Source organism: Manis pentadactyla, chromosome 4 (assembly GCF_030020395.1).
Source record: "Manis pentadactyla isolate mManPen7 chromosome 4, mManPen7.hap1, whole genome shotgun sequence".
Taxonomy (NCBI): Eukaryota; Metazoa; Chordata; class Mammalia; order Pholidota; family Manidae; genus Manis; species Manis pentadactyla.
This window is the reverse complement of record NC_080022.1, coordinates 21278516-21295964: the sequence shown is the minus strand read 5'-3', so window position 1 is coordinate 21295964 and position 17449 is coordinate 21278516. Positions and strand designations below refer to the sequence as shown.

Below are 17449 nucleotides of genomic sequence, written 5' to 3'. Positions count from 1 at the left end.
TCCCTTAAAAAAGTAGGGAGTGTGTAGAAAACAAGTGGCCTGTTTTATAAAACACTAAATTTATTCAAAGTGTTAAAAGATTTCACTCTCCCCTCCAAAATACTTTACATTAAAAAAAAAAAATCAAAACTGTTTTCTATTTTCTCAGCCACTGTACAAGCTTCGCTTCCCTCTTTGGGGACCAACCTCTGTCCCTCCATCCCTCTGCCCCTCCCTCCCTTCACTCTCCATATTGCTGTAAATTTGATGATAAAACCCTCCTTACCCTCTCCCTGCATGTCCTGCCCTGCAGGCGTGGCTTTCCAGATTTTAGGCCCTTGGCTACAGGTGAGGCAGGTTGGATGTGCAGGATTAACGGCAATGTCCAAAGGGCAGAATGCTTTGTGCTTCTGGGAGAAAGGCTGTTTGGCTCTTTTCTTGATCAAGTGGAAGATCATTGTTTGTTTTTGGTTTTTTTTTTACCCCATGGGTACCTGTTCAGGGCCAAATATTTGGCTTAGGGTTGCCCACTGGCTGGGTAACTGCTCAAGGCCCTGCCGCCTCTTCAGCTTCCCCCAGGCATAGGTCCATGACAGCTGAGCCGGACCACTGTACCATTTGTCTGCCTGTGGATTGTGAAGGACAGGAAGAGTGGTGCATGACTAGAGTAGGGTTCGATGGAGACCCAACTTCTGAGTGTGGGCCCAAAACTTCTGGGGAGTAAGTTTTGGGTTTAGGTAGGCAAAACCAACATTGGCCAGGACCATGGGAGGTAGAAATGAGGGGGAAAGGTCTAACAACATAGCTCTGGGGTGAGCAAAGTTCTTTCTGACACCCCACCCCACCTTCTTCCATCCCCCCTTCATCCTGTAGGTCCCAGGATGATTCCTGAAAGGAGGAAGAAAAAAAAGGAAAAGGATTCTGGTCAGCTATGCTAATGGGAAACGGGCAAATTGACAACAGAGCACTTAGGGCTGGGGAAGCCTGCTGGGATCTGTAGTCATCACTGGGAGGCCTCCCTGTTCTGGGAGGGAAGACTGGGCGGCCAGGAGCCAGGCCCTCAGAGGCTTCATCAGCTCTGTTCCTTGTCCTTCACTAGTAAGACTGTGTGCTGGCCCCCACTGGACACAGATAAGACCACGCGGTTCTCCAGCTGTTTGCCTGTCATCTCCACGGGGCTCCAGGCATCCTCCTCCTGCCCTGTGCCCAGCTGGTAGTTGGTGCCCATGCCCCAGGCAAAAACACGACCTACAAGGGAGAGAAATGGGGGCAGCTGTCTCCAGGATCTCTAGCCCCACCCTTCTGTAGTGTGAGAAGCCTGGCACATGGGGGTGAATTTTGGCCTTGGCCTGTAGTAGCCTAGCAATGTTCCAGCTTCTGGGAGTTCGGGAAAGCTGGGAGGGCCAAGGAGAGGATGGATAAAAAAGAGCTTTGCCAACCAGTGACTACAGTCCTTACATATTGCCAAAGACAGTTCCCTGCTCCTAGTCAGAGCATTCAAAGCCCTACATGATGGGCCACTCCCCAACCCCTATACCACCCTCCATTCCCAGGACCAGCTGCCTCTGGGGCTGCTCTGGATGCCCCTATGCCTAGAACGTCCTCTTTTGCTTATCATAAAATGACTGAAACCTCACCGTGTGGTACAAGCCCTAGTTCCTCAGGACTCTTCCCAGATAACCCCAAACCAAGCACCTCTGCAGCGCCCCAGACTTCTCAAGGCCTCATGGCTGTGCCACTCACCCACTCAGGCTCTGGTGACCACCTATTCATACCCTCCTCTGCCATGCTTGCCAGGATCCCGGCTACCAAGCCTTCTTTCTCCTAATAAAAGTCTAAGTACAACTCCCTGGGAAGCTCGCTCATGCTATGTTATAAATAAAGGGGTCATTATGGTGGAAATGGTAAAAAGAAGCCTGAGTTAGGAGTCTGGACACCTGGGTTCAAGTCCTACTGCCTGTCTGAGCCTGTGATATATCCCCCTTTGCTGTTTTTCTTCTCTACTTACATTAAAATACCTCTATTAAAATAGTTTACTCATTTTATGTTTCTCAAAGCCAGAGCTTCTGACAGTCAGGAGAAAGGCAATGTTACCACAAACCCTGCTCTCTGCATCTCAGCTCCATCTTACAGTGGACATCAGAGCCTGCTGGGCAGTTTGGTAAGAATCATGGCCCCCAGACCCCAACCAGACCGAGTATGGGCAGCCCTACTCACCATCCTTGGTCACAGCATAGCCCACAGAGGCGCCACAAGCCACCAAGGAGACGGTGGGCAACCTGGGAATGAGGGTAGGCGTGCTCTTCTCCTCGGCACCCTCCCCAAGGCCCAGCCGCCCGTACTCAGCCCGGCCTAGGCTGTAGGCCTTCCCTGTGGGGGGAGGGAGAGAGGTGGGGAGCAGCAGAGGGTGTGAGCAGGTAGGCAAGGCGAGTGCCCACATCCGCAGGAGTTAGTCCCCAGTCCCCACTTGGTAGGAACAAGGTCTGTGGTGACTCTTCCAGTTGGAGGGGAAGGCTGGGAGGACCCCCACAGATGCCCACTGGACTCACACCTGGAAGACTGCCAGGACTCTGGGGGATGGCGAGGATGCTCACAGGCCCCCGGCTGGCCCCACCCATGGAGCAGGCCCAGGTTCCAAGGACCATGGCCAAAGAGTCTGGCCAGGCTTAGGCCCAGGGAATACTCTACCCTCAACCCAGACGTCCCACCTTCTGAATCCATGCAGACTGTATGGTGCTGGCCACCAGAGAAGCCCACCCAGGACTTGGTGGAGTTCTTGAATGACGTCAGGTTCTGGGGTATAAAGCAGGATTCTGTGCCTGGGGTTCCTGGGGGAAAGGCCAGGAAAGCTCTGTCAGGGGGTAAGGTATCCAAGGCACTGCCCTTCATCCCCTCCCATTATGAGGCCACCGCCCTCCCCAACAAGGGTATGGATGTTATCACTTTACGGATGGCAAGACTGTGGTTCTGAGCAGTTAGGTGACCCTGCCAAGGGTGCACTCATGAATGAATGGGGGGAGCCAGGATTGGAACCCAGGTCGCTCTGGGCTATGTGGATACTGACTTGATACTCACCAAGCTGATGGTAGTTGGAAAGGCCAAAGCCATACACATGGCCCTCGCAGGAGACAGCAAAGGTGAAGTAGGCGCCACAGAAGGCATCCTGGAACCTCACATGGCCCCGGCTTCCCCTGGACTTCAGCATCACACGCCTGGGGACCAGGAGTCGTTCTGCAGGCGGGAAGAAGGCCAGAGTCAGCAGCAGATGGACAGCCTCTTCTCTGCCCCATGTGTTTTGCTTTCCTCCTCTGGTATAGCCTCTGGAAGGCAGCTAGGCAGGGACTCTTCTACTATACAGAAGAGAAAACTGAGGCCAAGAGAATATAAGTGCCTGACTCAGACTCCCATGTGGTAACATTTACATGGAACTTACCATGTGCCAGACATTCTGCTACATTAATCACTTAACTTCACAACAACCCAATGAGGTAGGTTTAGAGATGAGGAAACTTACGTCCAGGATCCCACAGCTAGTAGGTTAGGAAAATCAAGATTCAAACCCAGGGTAGTCTGGCTGTAGAGGCAGAGTTCTTAACTACCATAGGTCTATCTGATACAAGTCTTAACACACACAGAATCCCTCCTGCCTTCGCCCTTCACCGGGGGGTGGCTTACCAAGTTGCCCTACCAGAGGGACCTAAGCCACCTACCTAGGCCCTGTCGGCCACCACGATTGGCAAATAATTCAGGCACACGGCCCAGCTGGCCCTGCTCCCCGCAGCCCAAAGTGTACAGATCTCCACCAGCTGTCAGCATCACCAAATGGTCATTTCCTGAGGGTGAGAGGAAGGCAGGGGAAGCAGGGCTTGTCTGTAAGGTCTCCAACTGGCCCAGCCCTAGAACAAGGTTCTCCCATGCCTGCCCAGAGTGAGCTGCCCAGACTCACCTGAGGCTACCTTCACCACAGGCATACTCAGCTGCACTTGCACAGGCACCATGCTCTTCTTCATGGGCTCCAAGAGCCCGATCACACCATTATTGTCCTAGAAGGCAGGAGCAGAGCCCTTACCAGCCAGCCCTTCTTGCTCCATACCAGCCAGATCCAGGCTTGTAGGCAGTCACAGAGCTGTTTGGTGAAGGGCACTGGTGCCAGATGGGGATGGGGAGGTGGGCAGGAGCCAGGCCACACAGTGAAATACTTATGAATGAAATCATATGTGGTCTGTGATTTGCACTAAAATAACAAAGGAGAGGGGGAGTGGATGGGAGTAGAGAGGAAACACATTTGGCCACAAGCTGATAACTTTGAGGTGAGGAGACAGACGTTCACCTATGTATATTATATTCAATATATTGTTAAATACATATCAGGGCATTAAATATATTATTCTGATTATTTTTAGGTATTTGAAATTCTCCATAAAAATTTAAAAATAGCCCTGATGATGAAATGCCTCAGCAGATTCCTTTATTTTTGACATTTCAAAATAAATTAAATACCAAAGGACCAAAAAGATTTTAATGCTGAAACAGCTTTTTTAAACTACACTCCTCTTAAATTCTGTGACAATTTGCTCCCTTTTATCCCCCCAAACCCCTGAGAAGTGTGGAAGAGGGCTAGGAAGGGGCAGGGGGAAGTCGACAGCAGGGAGATGGGTGGGAACAGCAGGCTTCCTGGGTCAGCCTTAGTCCAAAAGCACCCCTGATGCACCCCTTTCCAAAGAGGCACACTTCCTAACAACAGATTCAAGAGCCAGCGGTGTGGATAGGCCTGGATGAAGAAGCCAGAGAGACCGGAGTCTTGGCCCAAGCGCTGCCTCTGGGCCTTGATTTCCCCACCAGTAAGTACAGCAGGGACATGGAGATGGATTATCTTCGAGCCCCACCAGGTAATTCTGCTAGCCAGCCTCCATGCCGTCTTTCAGACCCAGTCTTACCCGGAAGGAGCCCCAGAGGAAGACACGGCCATCCTCGGTGAGGGCCGCTGTGTGACTGTCTCCTGCTGACACCTGTATCACCTTCTCTTGCAGTTCCACTTTCCCAGGGACCATCTCTGAACCGTCCACTGATGTGTCCCTTCCTAGGGCACCCTCATCATTGCAGCCAAAGGAATAGACCTGTGCCCAGGATGCCCCCATTAGTGCAAGGCCTGGCCTCTCAGTCTGTTCTTGCCCAGGCCACTCCCTGCTTGGCTAGCCAGTTCCACCTCCATACAGCAATGTGTGTGGCTCAAAGTTCCTTCCCCAAGCCCCCCAACCCCAGGTCCTGTCCAGTCCTGTGCCCCCCAACCTCCCAACCTACCTGGCCACTTTTGCTTAGACATACGGTGTGCATGCCTCCAGCCTCGGCCTGCACAATGTCCTCCGGAATGGGCACCAGGGCAGGCTTCTTCCTCTCCATCACATTCTCACCCAGCCCCAGCTGGCCCACGTCACCTTGGCCCAGTGTCAGCACCAAGCCTGGTTCTGTGCTGTGGGACCTATGTGAGACTGAGGAGTGAAGAAGACAGCCCCTGAGTATGTAGGATGACAGTAGAGGAGAAGTCACTAAGTGGGCTCTGAGATCACACAGACCTGTGTTCAAGCCCCTGCTCTGCCACAGACTGTTAGTATGACTTTTCCGAGCCTAAGTTTCCTCACCTGTGAGTCAGGGGTAGCATAAGTACCTGTCTCAGAGGGTTTTTGTGAAAATCAAAAACAGCACATTATTAATGTGAGAGGGAGGAAATGAAATAAGTCACTCAATATTGTGAAACAAATCTTTGTGGGGAAGGAAAAGAACAGTGAGGACACAGAAAAGTTTTCCTGATTAGCTGTTAAGTTCTTGTTCAGGACATGGTGCCAACAGCAGCGGCTCAGGCAATGTCTAACCTTTACTTACTGCTTAACCCTACTCATGTTAAATTGCCTTGTAGTCCTCCAAATTACACTAAAGACTTTCCATATTTAGTATCCTGGTTTATAGGAAAGGGAATAGAGCCTCAGAGAAGTTAAGTAACCTTCCCAAGGACATACTGCCAACAAGTAGAATTTGCATGGAAATCAAGTAAGCCCACATGGGTCAAAGTACCGTCCCTAGCTTCCATCCTCCTCGGGCTGACTTAAATACTGGACATATTCACATTGACCCCTTTCCACTCCTATCCCAGAGCAGACAGGCAGTGATGCGGAAGGGGAAGCAGTAAGAGCAGACATTGGCATTTGCAGACAGGTACGTGCCAACCAGTGGGCAGCACAGGCCCGTCTGCTGACCAATGGAAGTTGCTGGCGGCCCAGGACAGCCAATGGCGTCCAACTCCTCCCCCATGGGTGTGGTCACAGCTGCCAGGGCCTCTGCAGCTGCGCTTGGGGGTGCGCTGGGCAGGGAGCCACCTGGTTGAGTTTTCTGGTCAGGAGGGCTCAGCCTGCAGGCACCTTGGCAGGAGCGGGCGCCAGGAATGCGGCGGGAGGCAGCGGCCCTTGCTGCTTGGTTACGAGGGTCTGCAAAAGACAGACACTGTCTGAGTGTGGGTGCATACTCCCTCCACCCAGACAGGGGGTGTATTTCTTTCCTCCATGTCTCCTTCCAGGGTTCCATGAGAGGAAACCACAGCCACTGCCCTCAACTTCTACCAGGACATAATCTCATTTTCCTCACAACAGCCTGGTGAGGTTGGTACTGTTCTTGCTTCTGATTTATGAATGGGGGTAATCCAAGCTTAGCGAGGTGAAGTGACTGGCCCAAAGCTATATACAGCTAGAAAGTGGTAGAGCCAGGACTTGAACCCAGGACTGGAAGTCAATGGACCTAACCATAATGTATTACTGCCTGGGCCAAAGCCGGAGGGTATAGTTTTGTTTGTTTGTTTTTGCCAGTACTGCTTGAGTGCTTTTAGATAAGTCTTTACCCTTTTAAGATTCCCAGAGGGTGGGACTCAATAAGCTACAAGATCCTCCAGCTGGGTGGAGGTCTTGGACTTCCAGGCTCCTCAGCTTCAAATGTCCTGGAGGAAGGAGTCCTAGATTCTGGGGGCTCCAAGAGGCCACTCTTACAGAGATGTAGGCCACAGTCAACTTACCTTTCACCTTCTTGCTTTTGGGGAGGGCATCTTCTGGAGGTGACCTTCTTTTAGCTGTACGCTTGGGTGGCATCTTCCTGTCCTGAAAAACCACGCAAATACTCCATGTCAGAAATGGCAATCGTTTTCCTGCTCCAATTAGGCAATACTTAATCAAAAACCCTAAAAAAGGTAAGAGGAATTGCTCAGCAATTCCACCTCTCAGACTTCATCTGAGAGTAAGAACAGAATAATGGATATACCTAAAGATTAAGTTCCACAAATATGCTCTACGTATTCTTCATAACATTAAAAAAAAAATGCTTGTGCAACCCATGTACTCAAGAGTGGAGCACTGGCAGGATAATATGTAGTAATAGCATATGCATGACAGAACAATATGAAGCCATTAAAAGTGATGCTTTCAGATATTTGTTTACTGAATAGGAAGATGCTCACCACTGCAGTATAAACAAATATAAGCAGATTGAAAAAGAGCCCATCATCCCATTTCTTTTTTTTTAAATGCATACACATGTTAAATTACTGGTAGACAACTATATGGCAGGAAATACATTAATATAAACAAAAATAACCTCTGGAAAATGGGATTATAGGCAACTTCCACTTTTTACTTTGTACCCTCCCACATAATCTAGGATGTTTGACAAGGAGTATTACAGGTGTTTTTTTTTTAATTGAAGTATAGTTGATATGCAATATTATATTGGTTTCAAGTATATAACAGTGATTCAACAGTTACCCATATTAAATCCTCACCCCAACTAGTGCAGTTACTATCAACACAGATGTTAGAGAATCATTGACTATATTCTCCATGCTGCACTTCCATTCCTGTACCCAACTTACATTATGATTGAGAGTTTTGTGCCCCTTTAATCCCCCACCCTCCCACCCCAACCCTTCCGCCATGGGTAACCACCACTCACTTTAGTGTCTATGAATCCACTGCTGTTTTGTTCCTTCTGTTTTGCTTTGTATTTATATTCCACATATAAGTGGAATCATATGGTATTTGTCTTTCTCCACCTGGCTTATTTGTCTGTGTTTTCTTCTAAGAGGTTTATGAGTTTCATGTCTTATATTTAGGTCTTTAATTTCAAGTCTATTTTTGTGTATGGAGTTACATAGTAATCTCTAATCTCATTTCCTTGCACATAGCTGTCCAGTTTTCCCAACACCAGTTATTGAAAAGACTGTCTTTTCCCCATTGTATATCCATGGCTCCTTTATCATACATAAAATTGACAATATATGTGTGAATTTATTTCTGGGCTCTCTGTTCTGTTCCACTGATCTATGGGTCTGTTCTTGTGCCACTACTCTGTTGTTTTGATTACTGTAGCTTTGTAGTAGAGCTGAAGTCAGGAAGTGTAACACCCCCAACTTTGTTCTTTCTCAAGATTACTTTGACTATTTGGGGTCTTCTGTGGTTCCATATGAATTTTAGGATTATTTGCTCTAGTTCATTGAAAAATGTCATTGGTATTTTGAAAAGGACTGCACTGAATCTGTAAATAGCTTTGAGCAGGATGGTCACTTTGATGATATTATTCTTCCTATCCATGAGCATGGGATAGATTTCCATTTATTTGTGTCTTCTTTCTCTCATGAGTATCTTATAGTGTTCAGAGTATAGGTCTTTCACCTCCTTCGTTATGTTTATTCGTAGGTATTTTATTCTTTTTGATGCAATTGTAAATGAAATTGTTTTTCTGTTTTCTCTTTCTGTTAGTTCATTATTAATATATAGGAACACAACAGATTTCTGTCTATAAATTTTGTATCGGGTAACTTTGCTGAATCCATTTTTTTTATTATTACCATAAAAAAGTAAAACATTGAAGAATGACATTGAATAACTTATCCCTCAGAAATTCAAATGACCAACACACACATGAAAAGATGCTCCACATCGCTATTCATCAGAGAAATGCAAATTAAAACCACAATGAGATATCACCTCACACCAGTTAGGATGGCCAATATCCAAAAGACAAACAACAACAAACGTTGGCAAGGATGTGGAGAAAGGTGAACCCTCCTACACTGCTGGTGGGAATGTAAATTAGTTCAACCATTGTGGAAAGCAGTATGGAGGTTCCTCAAAAAACTCAAAATAGAAATACCACCTGACCCAGGAATTCCACTCCTAGGAATTTACCCTAAGAATGCAGGAGCCCAGTTTGAAAAAGACCTATGCACCCCTATGTTTATTGCAGCACTATTTACAATAGCCAAGAAATGGAAGCAACCTAAGTGTCTATCAGTAGACGAATGGATAAAGAAGATGTGGTACATATATACAATGGAATATTATTCAGCCATAAGAAGAAAACAAATCTTACCATTTGCAACAACATGGATGGAGCTAGAGGGTATTAAGCTCAGTGAAATAAGCCAGGTGGAGAAAAACAAATACCAAATGATTTCACTTCTCTGTGGAGTATAAGAACAAAGAAAAAACTGAAGGAACAACACAGCAGCAGACTCACAGAACCCAAGAATGGGCTAACAGTTACCAAAGGGAAAGGGACTGGGGAGGATGGGTGGGAAGGGAGGGATAAGGGGGAAAAAGGGGTATTACGATTAGCACACATAATATAGCTGGGGGAGGGGGGAACATGGGGAAGACAGTATAACACAGAGAAGACAAGTAGTGATTCTATAGCTTCTTACTATGCTGATGGACAGTGACTGTAATGGGGTATGTGGTGCGGACTTGATAATAGGGGGAGTCTAGTAACCATAATGTTGCTCATGTAATTGTACATTAATAATACCAAAGAAAAAAAAAGTCTATTAATTAAAATCAAAAAACAAACAAAGGTAAAACATTGAAGAACAGCACTGAATGACTTTATCCTTCATAACTTCCCACAACCCTGAGAAAGCCTCTAGTAACTCTGATGATAAACTACTCTTCTAATCAGGTAAAAAAAGAAATATTTCACTGGTTTCATTAAATAGAACTGAACCTGACCATTTGTGCCCTTTGATTCAAAAGTGCCACTCCTGGGGTGAAACTGGCTTTTTTTAAAACAGTAAGAGATAATCATTGCATATATAGTTACACTAACATATAAACACCAGGTGTTACAAAAAGCAGAAAGGAAACCAAAGGCAAATTCTGGCACGCTAAGACCCCCACCCCTTAAGATCCAATCACCAACGCAGAACACACCCTACCCCTACTCCTTAAAAACGTGCTTCCTCGCCCACAAGCTGCTGCTCCCTCTCTCTGGGGGCAGCCACTTTCTCTTTCAGATCATAAAATCTCTTGCGTGGGCCATGTCTCCTGAGTCGTTCTGGGGTAAGGAGGGTCGCGGCGAGATACCCTTTCAGAAACCATCAGTGGGTGGCAAGAAGGGTCAGTGGACCCAGGAGGATCCAGGGCAGCTGATGGCCTAGCCTGAGCCCCTCCCCTCCTTTAACTGCTGCTGCCTCCCCAAGGTCTCCATGTCCTCCCTGCATGACTGTTGAGAACAGAGACAGTCTCTCCAGTTCTCTCAGTTCCAGTCCAGCCCAAATTGTGTCCAGTGACTTTTTCCTCCAGACACACAGCTCTGGAAATAAGTCTTTACTAAGGCCTGGTCTTTAAGGCTGTGCAAGAAGGTCAAGTTGTCTAAGCCTGAGTCTCCCAAACTCTGGACTATGGACCCTCCAGAACAGATGGCTGGGGCCCGGGCATGTTAGAGCTATCCAGATGTAGAAGTGATATACAGCATGTGGCAGTTAAGAGCAAAGGCTCTGGAACCAGAATCTGGCTAAGCTACTCTGTAGCTGTCTGACCTTGGACAAAGTTATTTAATCTCTTCATGATTTAGTTTCCTCCCCAGTGAAACAGGAACACTAATAGTACCTATACCTTTGTGATGTGTAGGATTAAATAAGCTAATACTATAAAATTAATTACATAGTAAGTGCTCAATAAATCAATAGTGGTGTTATTGTAATGTCTAGGCCTACCCTAGGTAATACTCTGGTACAACTCTAATCTAATCTGACCCACAGTCCTCCATTTTATAGATAAGGGATGGAGCCTCTACCCAAGGCTACAAATGGAATGAGACCAAGAGCCCTTCTCAGGCTCAGTTGCAGACCTAATTACAACCCTACCCACTGCCCCACTCCTACCTTCCTTCTACTAGGTCCTAGAGGCTTTGCCTGTCCAGCTCTGCACTCCATGACACACGAACACAAGACCAGTGGCCTCTAAATTCCGGGGCACATTTCTGCTGATTCTCCTGGGGGAGGAGAACAAAGTTCTGAAGATGGGGAAGTAGCCAAAGGCCAAGAATCCACCAAGTCTGTGCAGGCTGTGCTTCTACAAGATGTGACTGGCCCAGTTCTGACCTGATGAGGTGGCAGTTCTGAGCCTCACCCAATTTTTATTTTCCCAGGGTGGGACTCCACCTGTCCAACTGACCTCTTTGGAGAACCGTCTTTCCACACCTAAAAATGAATATTCTTTGGGGTCAGAGGGAATTGGATTCACCAGCTGGATCTGTGGCTTGCTCGCCCCTGCTTCTGTGACCATGCTTGGCCAGGAGACTTAACCTCTCTGAGCTGTATCCTCATCTGTAAAAGGCGATGCAATGATTACACCTCAGGACTGCCGGCAAGACTGAATTAAATGTTTACAGAGAACTTTGCAGCACCAAGCACACAATCAGCACTCAACACACAGCAGTGTCCAGTCATTCATTCCACAAATACTTGCTGAGCGCCTGTTAGTGCTGCCTGGCTTTGGGCCAGGTGTAGCAAAGAAAAAGAGACTAACTTCTCCCTGTTCTCATGGAGCTTATATTCTAGCAGGAGAGAAAAAACACCAACATTACTACAGATGGTGCTGTGTGAAGGACAGGCAAGGTGCTGTGAAAAGAGAATAACTCAGGGCCGCACAACAATGTGACCAAACTTAATACAGCAAACTGTACACTTAAGAGTGGGTGAAATGATGCATTTTACGTAAATTTTATGATACACACATACATGCACAAAAGAGAGAATAACTCAGGACGGGGAGGAGAGTGGCCGGGGAGGAGAGTGGCCAGGGATGTGACACTTAAGCTAATACCTGAAATATGAGAAAGCCAGGTAGTATGATAAATGGTGTGATGTCTTTGGGAACCTGGGGAGGCCAGTGTGGCTGCAGCTGGAGAATGATCAAATAACAGAACCCAAGCAGGGGCTGGATCATGCAAAGCCTTGTAGGGATAATGGAAAAGTTTTAAAAAGAATGGTTTCAAAGTGGTAAAGATACCTCAAGACAAATGCTGGGCATAGAAGCCACAGGGCATAAATCTGCAAAGAAGTAAAAAGCTAACCTTTTCAAAGAATATTGCCTCTCTCTCACTTACCAACTTTACATTTCCCTGTATGGCCCTGGAAGATGACTGGTTAGCCAGAGATGAGTAAGATTCCTCAAGGGAGGAACAACCTAAGACAGGCACAGTCGCAGGGGGGCCATCAGGTGAGAAATTGGGGATCAATAGAGGTGAGGCTTAGAACCTCACCCCCATTTTGAGAGAAATCTTCTGCATCCGTGGATGTTTTGTTGCCCTTGTCTAGCTTGGATTAATACTTAGTCTATAGGCACAGACCTGATCATCTACATTTGCCCTCTTACAGCACTAAATTATGTTTTCTATCTTTATCTTGCATCTATCTACCACTTCAGCATTTTATTTAAAAAAATAATAATAATAATAAGAAATGTGGGATTCACATATAAATCAAGTATAAAAATCAAGCGAATAATCATATCTGACTTGATTGTTTATAGTTCATGATGCATTATCAAAACTGAAAGTTTCTGTGATATGACTGCCCTTGCACTGTTCACCATGTAAGAACTTATTCACTATGTAAGAACTTGTTCACCATGTAAGAACTTGTTCGTTATGCTTCAGAAGATTGGAGACTGTTGAGAATTAGGCTTGGGGTTGATTAATGATTGTGTATTGAGTCCCCTATACAGAATTTTATTGTTGTTAACAACCATTTGATCAATAAATATGAGAGATGCCCTCTCAAAAAAAAAAAAAAAAGTTGGGCTTAAAAAAAAAAAAAGAATGGTTTCATCAGATTTGCATTGGGTTAACGACTGTTCTGGCTACTATAAAAAGAGCAGAATGGATTGGAAGATAAGGCTGTGGCATTCAAATGAGAGATGACAGTGACTTGATTTGGTCTGAGGCAATAAAGAAAGGAAGACAAAACAGTCAATTTAGGAGACAGACTCGACTTGCCAGTAGATTAGACATGGGGAGTAAGGGTGAGGGAGGCATCCAGAATGATGGTTTCATCCTAAAATATCCAGGGAATCCTGGGCAAACCCCCTGTGAACTTGACCAAACACAAGGACTTTGGTCTAAATGACTTGGCGGGTGGGAGACTTCCACTAAGTGAGATGGAGAACACCGGGGGACACACAGGAGCAGAGGGACCTAGAGCTCGGTCTTAGCAGATGTTTTCATTAAGTCTGAAGGGCTGAGGAGCCAAGCAAGTGAGAAGGGACATTGAGCAGCAGAGCTCGGAGGATTGAGGGCTGCGGCTTTAACAGGCAGCCCTTGTTTCAGGCAGCCAGTCGCACCCTGGCCAAGCTGGCGGCCAGTTTAGGGTCCAGGGCCCTGTCCTGCTGAGGGCTAGTCTTCCATCGGTTCATCATAGTGACCAGTAGCAGTGAGCTGTGCTGGCAAGGGAAACTGTGTGGTGCTGTGGAAAAGGACTCACAGCAAGAAGTGAACAAACAGGAAACGGTATTATGTCAGCACACTGGTGCTAACACTGGCTGCAGGCAAGGCCTGGAGTGGAGACAGAAAAATAAATATGAGGTGGTAAGTATTATGGGGCACTAACAAAAAAATGTGTTATTGTGGGTTGGAACCAACTCAGTGAGCACCTTCTTAGCCCCTGTGTTTTGGTTAACATTTTTGGGCATCTCACTGAAGCTCACCACATTGATCCCACTTTACAGATGAAGAAACTGAGACAGAAGATGAACTATCTCACCCAAGGCTGGAAGAGGAAATCACGGTCTCAGCCAGGCTGGTCAGACTCCAAAGCTGGTGTCCTTGCTAACTTCCTCCCCACACTCTCCGAACCCCTCGGCCTGCCTGGGAACGGTCTCTAAACCCTCTCCCCCAGGAATCACAGCAACTTGCGCCTGGTCTTCCTGCTTCCCACACCCATCCCATTCCAGTCAGTCATGATCGTTTTAAACCTCAAACACTAGCTGCTTCCTTGCTCAGACGCCTCAGTGGTTCCTTCTGCCTAGAAGATAAAGCCCACATTTCTTAGCCTGGTAGACAGGCCTCCAAGGGCTGGTACTGACATAACTTCAGGCCTCATCCCTACCTGTCACATCCTCCTCTCTCTTCCCACACAACTATTCTCTTCATACCATTTGCACCTCTACAGCTTCTCATACCTTATCCTACCAGAAGAACTTCTACTCAGCCTCAAAGTCACCTCCACTGGTAGACCTCAATCCTTTCTCCCTATCCTAAACTAATCACTCTTTCCCAGAGAACTGGGGCAGACTTCTAGATCGTTCTTACTCTACATGGTTATCCACTACACCAAATTACTCCTTAAAATATGAGCCTCCCTGGGGCACACTGCCCATGCCTATCTTCTGTATGCCAAAACCTTTTACTTCTCAAAATGAGCTGAAGAAGATGGCAGTATCACTCCTATTTCTCAGTCGAGGACACTGAGACTCACAGATGAAAACTTACTTGCCTAAGTTCACACAGCCAGTAAAAGAGAGCCAGGAAGAGAATCCAGATGTATCTGATTGAAAAAATGAACAGGTCAGCTAAAGGCTGGCCATGATCCAGGCAGGGGCTGAGGCAGCCTGGACAGGGCCTCCCTGGGATGGATCTGCTGACGCATGAGGAAGGACAGACCCGGATTCTCTTGGAGATGAAGAATCTTCACCTCAAATGGAGGACTCTAGGCACTGCAGAGTGCTGTCCTGGGGGCAGGGCAGGGGATGAGAGGGTACCCTCTGAAAGGTGGAGCCATGTACCCATTGCCCACCTGTGTATCCTCTACTGCACAAATCAGTCCTTTGTACAGACTCCCTCTTCAACTGCCCTGGGTGTGTTTTCTTGACCAGATGGTGAGTTTCTGGGCTGGGAAGGAGTAGTGTCTTTGTCCCCACCCCTCACCCCCTAACAAACACAGCTTCCATCCTCAGGGAGCTTATGGTCTGAGACACGGTCACAAACAAAGGTCAGATACAGTCAGCTCCCACTAAGAGACACCTATGGCGTGCCAGCCTCTCCCAGAATGCTCACACCCACCCTCTGAGCTAAGTGTCATCACCCTGGTTTTGCAGATCCAGTTGAGGCTCAGGGGAGGGTCCCCAGGCCTCACAGGGATGAAATCCCAGGTCTCCTGACCGCTCCCCACCAGGGCCAGAGCTTGCCCCTCTCCACTTCTCCCTGGGCTCCAGTTTCCTCAAGTGGTGAATGGAGGCACCCCACACTACACAGTCTACCAGGGGCCTGGTGTTCCTATTGCGACCTTCTGCGACCTCACCACAGCCCCTTCTGCAAAGGGAGACAGAGCCCTCTCTGACCACAGCAGCTGTTCCTGCCGCCACCTACCCCTCCCAACGTCAGGAGGCAGACATTTGCCTGCCAGACTCAGAGGCTAAAGAATCTCTTTGTAAGAAAGGTCCCCAGGAGGAAAGGGAGGAGAGGGGCAGTCAACAAACATTTGTTACTCCTGCTATGTGCCCGGCACAGGGCCGAAATACCTCACCCAGAGATCCCCCTAGTATACAGAGCTGTGCCTGGGTATGTATGTTTATTTTTCCAGGGGGTGGGGGGCACAGCTTCCCCCTGAGGTTGGAACCACTGCTTTATGGGAATTATAGGATAGTAATAATTCTCACCACATGCCTCTTACCTTCACTTTACAGAGAAGGAAACTGACACTCAGGGGGATTGGGTGGGTGGCCCAAGGACATCCAACTAGAAAGTCACAAAGCTGAACAGGATCCCTACTCTTGGAATGTCTTCACAACAGGAGCATGGTGAACTCCTAATTCATCTTTCCAGACTCCACTCCGAGGCCCTTCTGGATGAAACCATCCTTGCCTCCTCCACGCCCACCCAGTGTTCCTGGGTCTTACCCTCCAGACCTTTCAAGACCCAGCCCCTGATGTATCATCCTGTGCCTCTCCTCCTTGTACTCTGTGCTCAAACACCTGGGGTATCCCTGGCCACAGAACACTCACCTATACTTGATGCTTTTGCCTGTGCTGTGCCCTCTGCCTGGATAGCCGGAAGCCCTCCACCCCGGTTCTGCCTGAGTACCCCACTGTTCCTTCAAAACCCCGTTCAAGAGTCTCCTCACCTGCAAAGCCATTCCTGGCCCTTCCGGGCAACGCTGGGTAACACTTTTTACACTCAACTTCTGCTGGGGCACACAAGTCACACTTGGTTGGAGCACCTCAATTAATATCTGATGAATGAATCACTTGGCAGCGCACCTAGCTCCACGGGCATACTTGGGTGATCACCCGGGATCGTAACTGTGGCACCACGTGGGTCTCCCCAAGGAGACCGAAGCTCGTAAAGGCCACAGGGGGCCTTTCTCACCATTGTTTCCCAGCCCTGCAAGCGCGTCACGAAGTAGACGGCCAGTAAAATAATCTACACAGCCGTGTTGATGCGGAATTCACAGCACACTTCTCCAACGGGTCAACAGCCGTCTTGGTGCCTGCTGACGCTGAGGTTTCTTTCCCCGCAGCAGACCCTCCCCAGCCTCCCCTCAGATCCTAAAGCAGCCCTTCGCCGATAGGATTCCTTCTCTGCTCTGCAAATTTGCACTCTCCAAACGAATGCTGGGCCAAAATCCCTTGTTCCGTGCGATAACTTCCCCGCCAGGGTGGCCGGGCCCGGCCGGCTAGGCCCGCGGGGCTGCGCACCCCGGGTTGGCGGGGTCACCGCGGCCGCGCGCACCCCGGCCAGCGGCGCTCGGGCCGTTTGAATCTCCCGCCCGCGCGGGTGCCGCGGCCCGGGCGTGAGAGGCGCGGTGGTAGAGGGGCCGCGCGGCCCTCCCTCGGGCGAGGCGAGATCCGGCGGGCGCCGGGGCGCCCTGCGGGGCCGGGGACACGCGCACCCGCACCCGCGCCTTCCTGCCGCCCGGCTTCACGTGGCGCCGGTGCCGCGCGACATGGGCGCGCGCGGGCAAAGGCCCGGTCCGCCGCGGCTGTGGCCGTGGCCGTGGCCGCCCCGCGCGCCACCCCTCCGCCCGTGACGGCCGCGACCTACCTCGGTGTGGGTCGGCCACAGGGAACTCCTCCGCACGCCGGCCCGGCAGCGAACTGCCCCAGAGCATGCGCTCTGCAGGCCTCCGGCCCCGACCCCGGCCAGAAAGGAAAACAAAGAG

At 48.7% G+C, this 17449-nt stretch overlaps 2 protein-coding genes across 7 annotated transcripts in view; both read right to left on the bottom strand.

Moving 5' to 3' along the window:
- TRNAU1AP (tRNA selenocysteine 1 associated protein 1) overlaps positions 1 to 837 on the bottom strand; it is a 22798-nt gene extending 21961 nt beyond the window's left edge. Inside the window, exon 1 of the mRNA XM_036914990.2 lies at positions 266 to 837. The gene's annotated coding sequence lies outside the window, so the exon portion shown is untranslated. The remainder of the gene's footprint in view (positions 1 to 265) is intronic.
- On the bottom strand, positions 437 to 17449 carry RCC1 (regulator of chromosome condensation 1). Of its 6 annotated transcripts, none has more exons than XM_036914983.2 (11): positions 17332 to 17449; positions 7037 to 7118; positions 6351 to 6458; positions 5281 to 5468; positions 4917 to 5096; positions 3926 to 4022; positions 3690 to 3812; positions 3055 to 3210; positions 2688 to 2807; positions 2197 to 2349; positions 437 to 1227 (listed from the first exon to the last, which is right to left on the bottom strand). In XM_036914983.2, exons 2-11 carry the CDS (start codon positions 7107 to 7109, stop codon positions 1052 to 1054), a joined length of 1374 nt encoding a protein of 457 aa, XP_036770878.2. In that variant the 5' UTR covers positions 7110 to 7118; positions 17332 to 17449; the 3' UTR covers positions 437 to 1051. The 6 variants fall into 6 exon arrangements, with proteins under 6 accessions (XP_036770878.2, XP_036770877.2, XP_057355881.1 ...); XM_036914982.2 differs by lacking the exon at positions 17332 to 17449 and adding an exon at positions 16412 to 16901; XM_057499898.1 differs by lacking the exon at positions 17332 to 17449 and adding an exon at positions 11174 to 11198.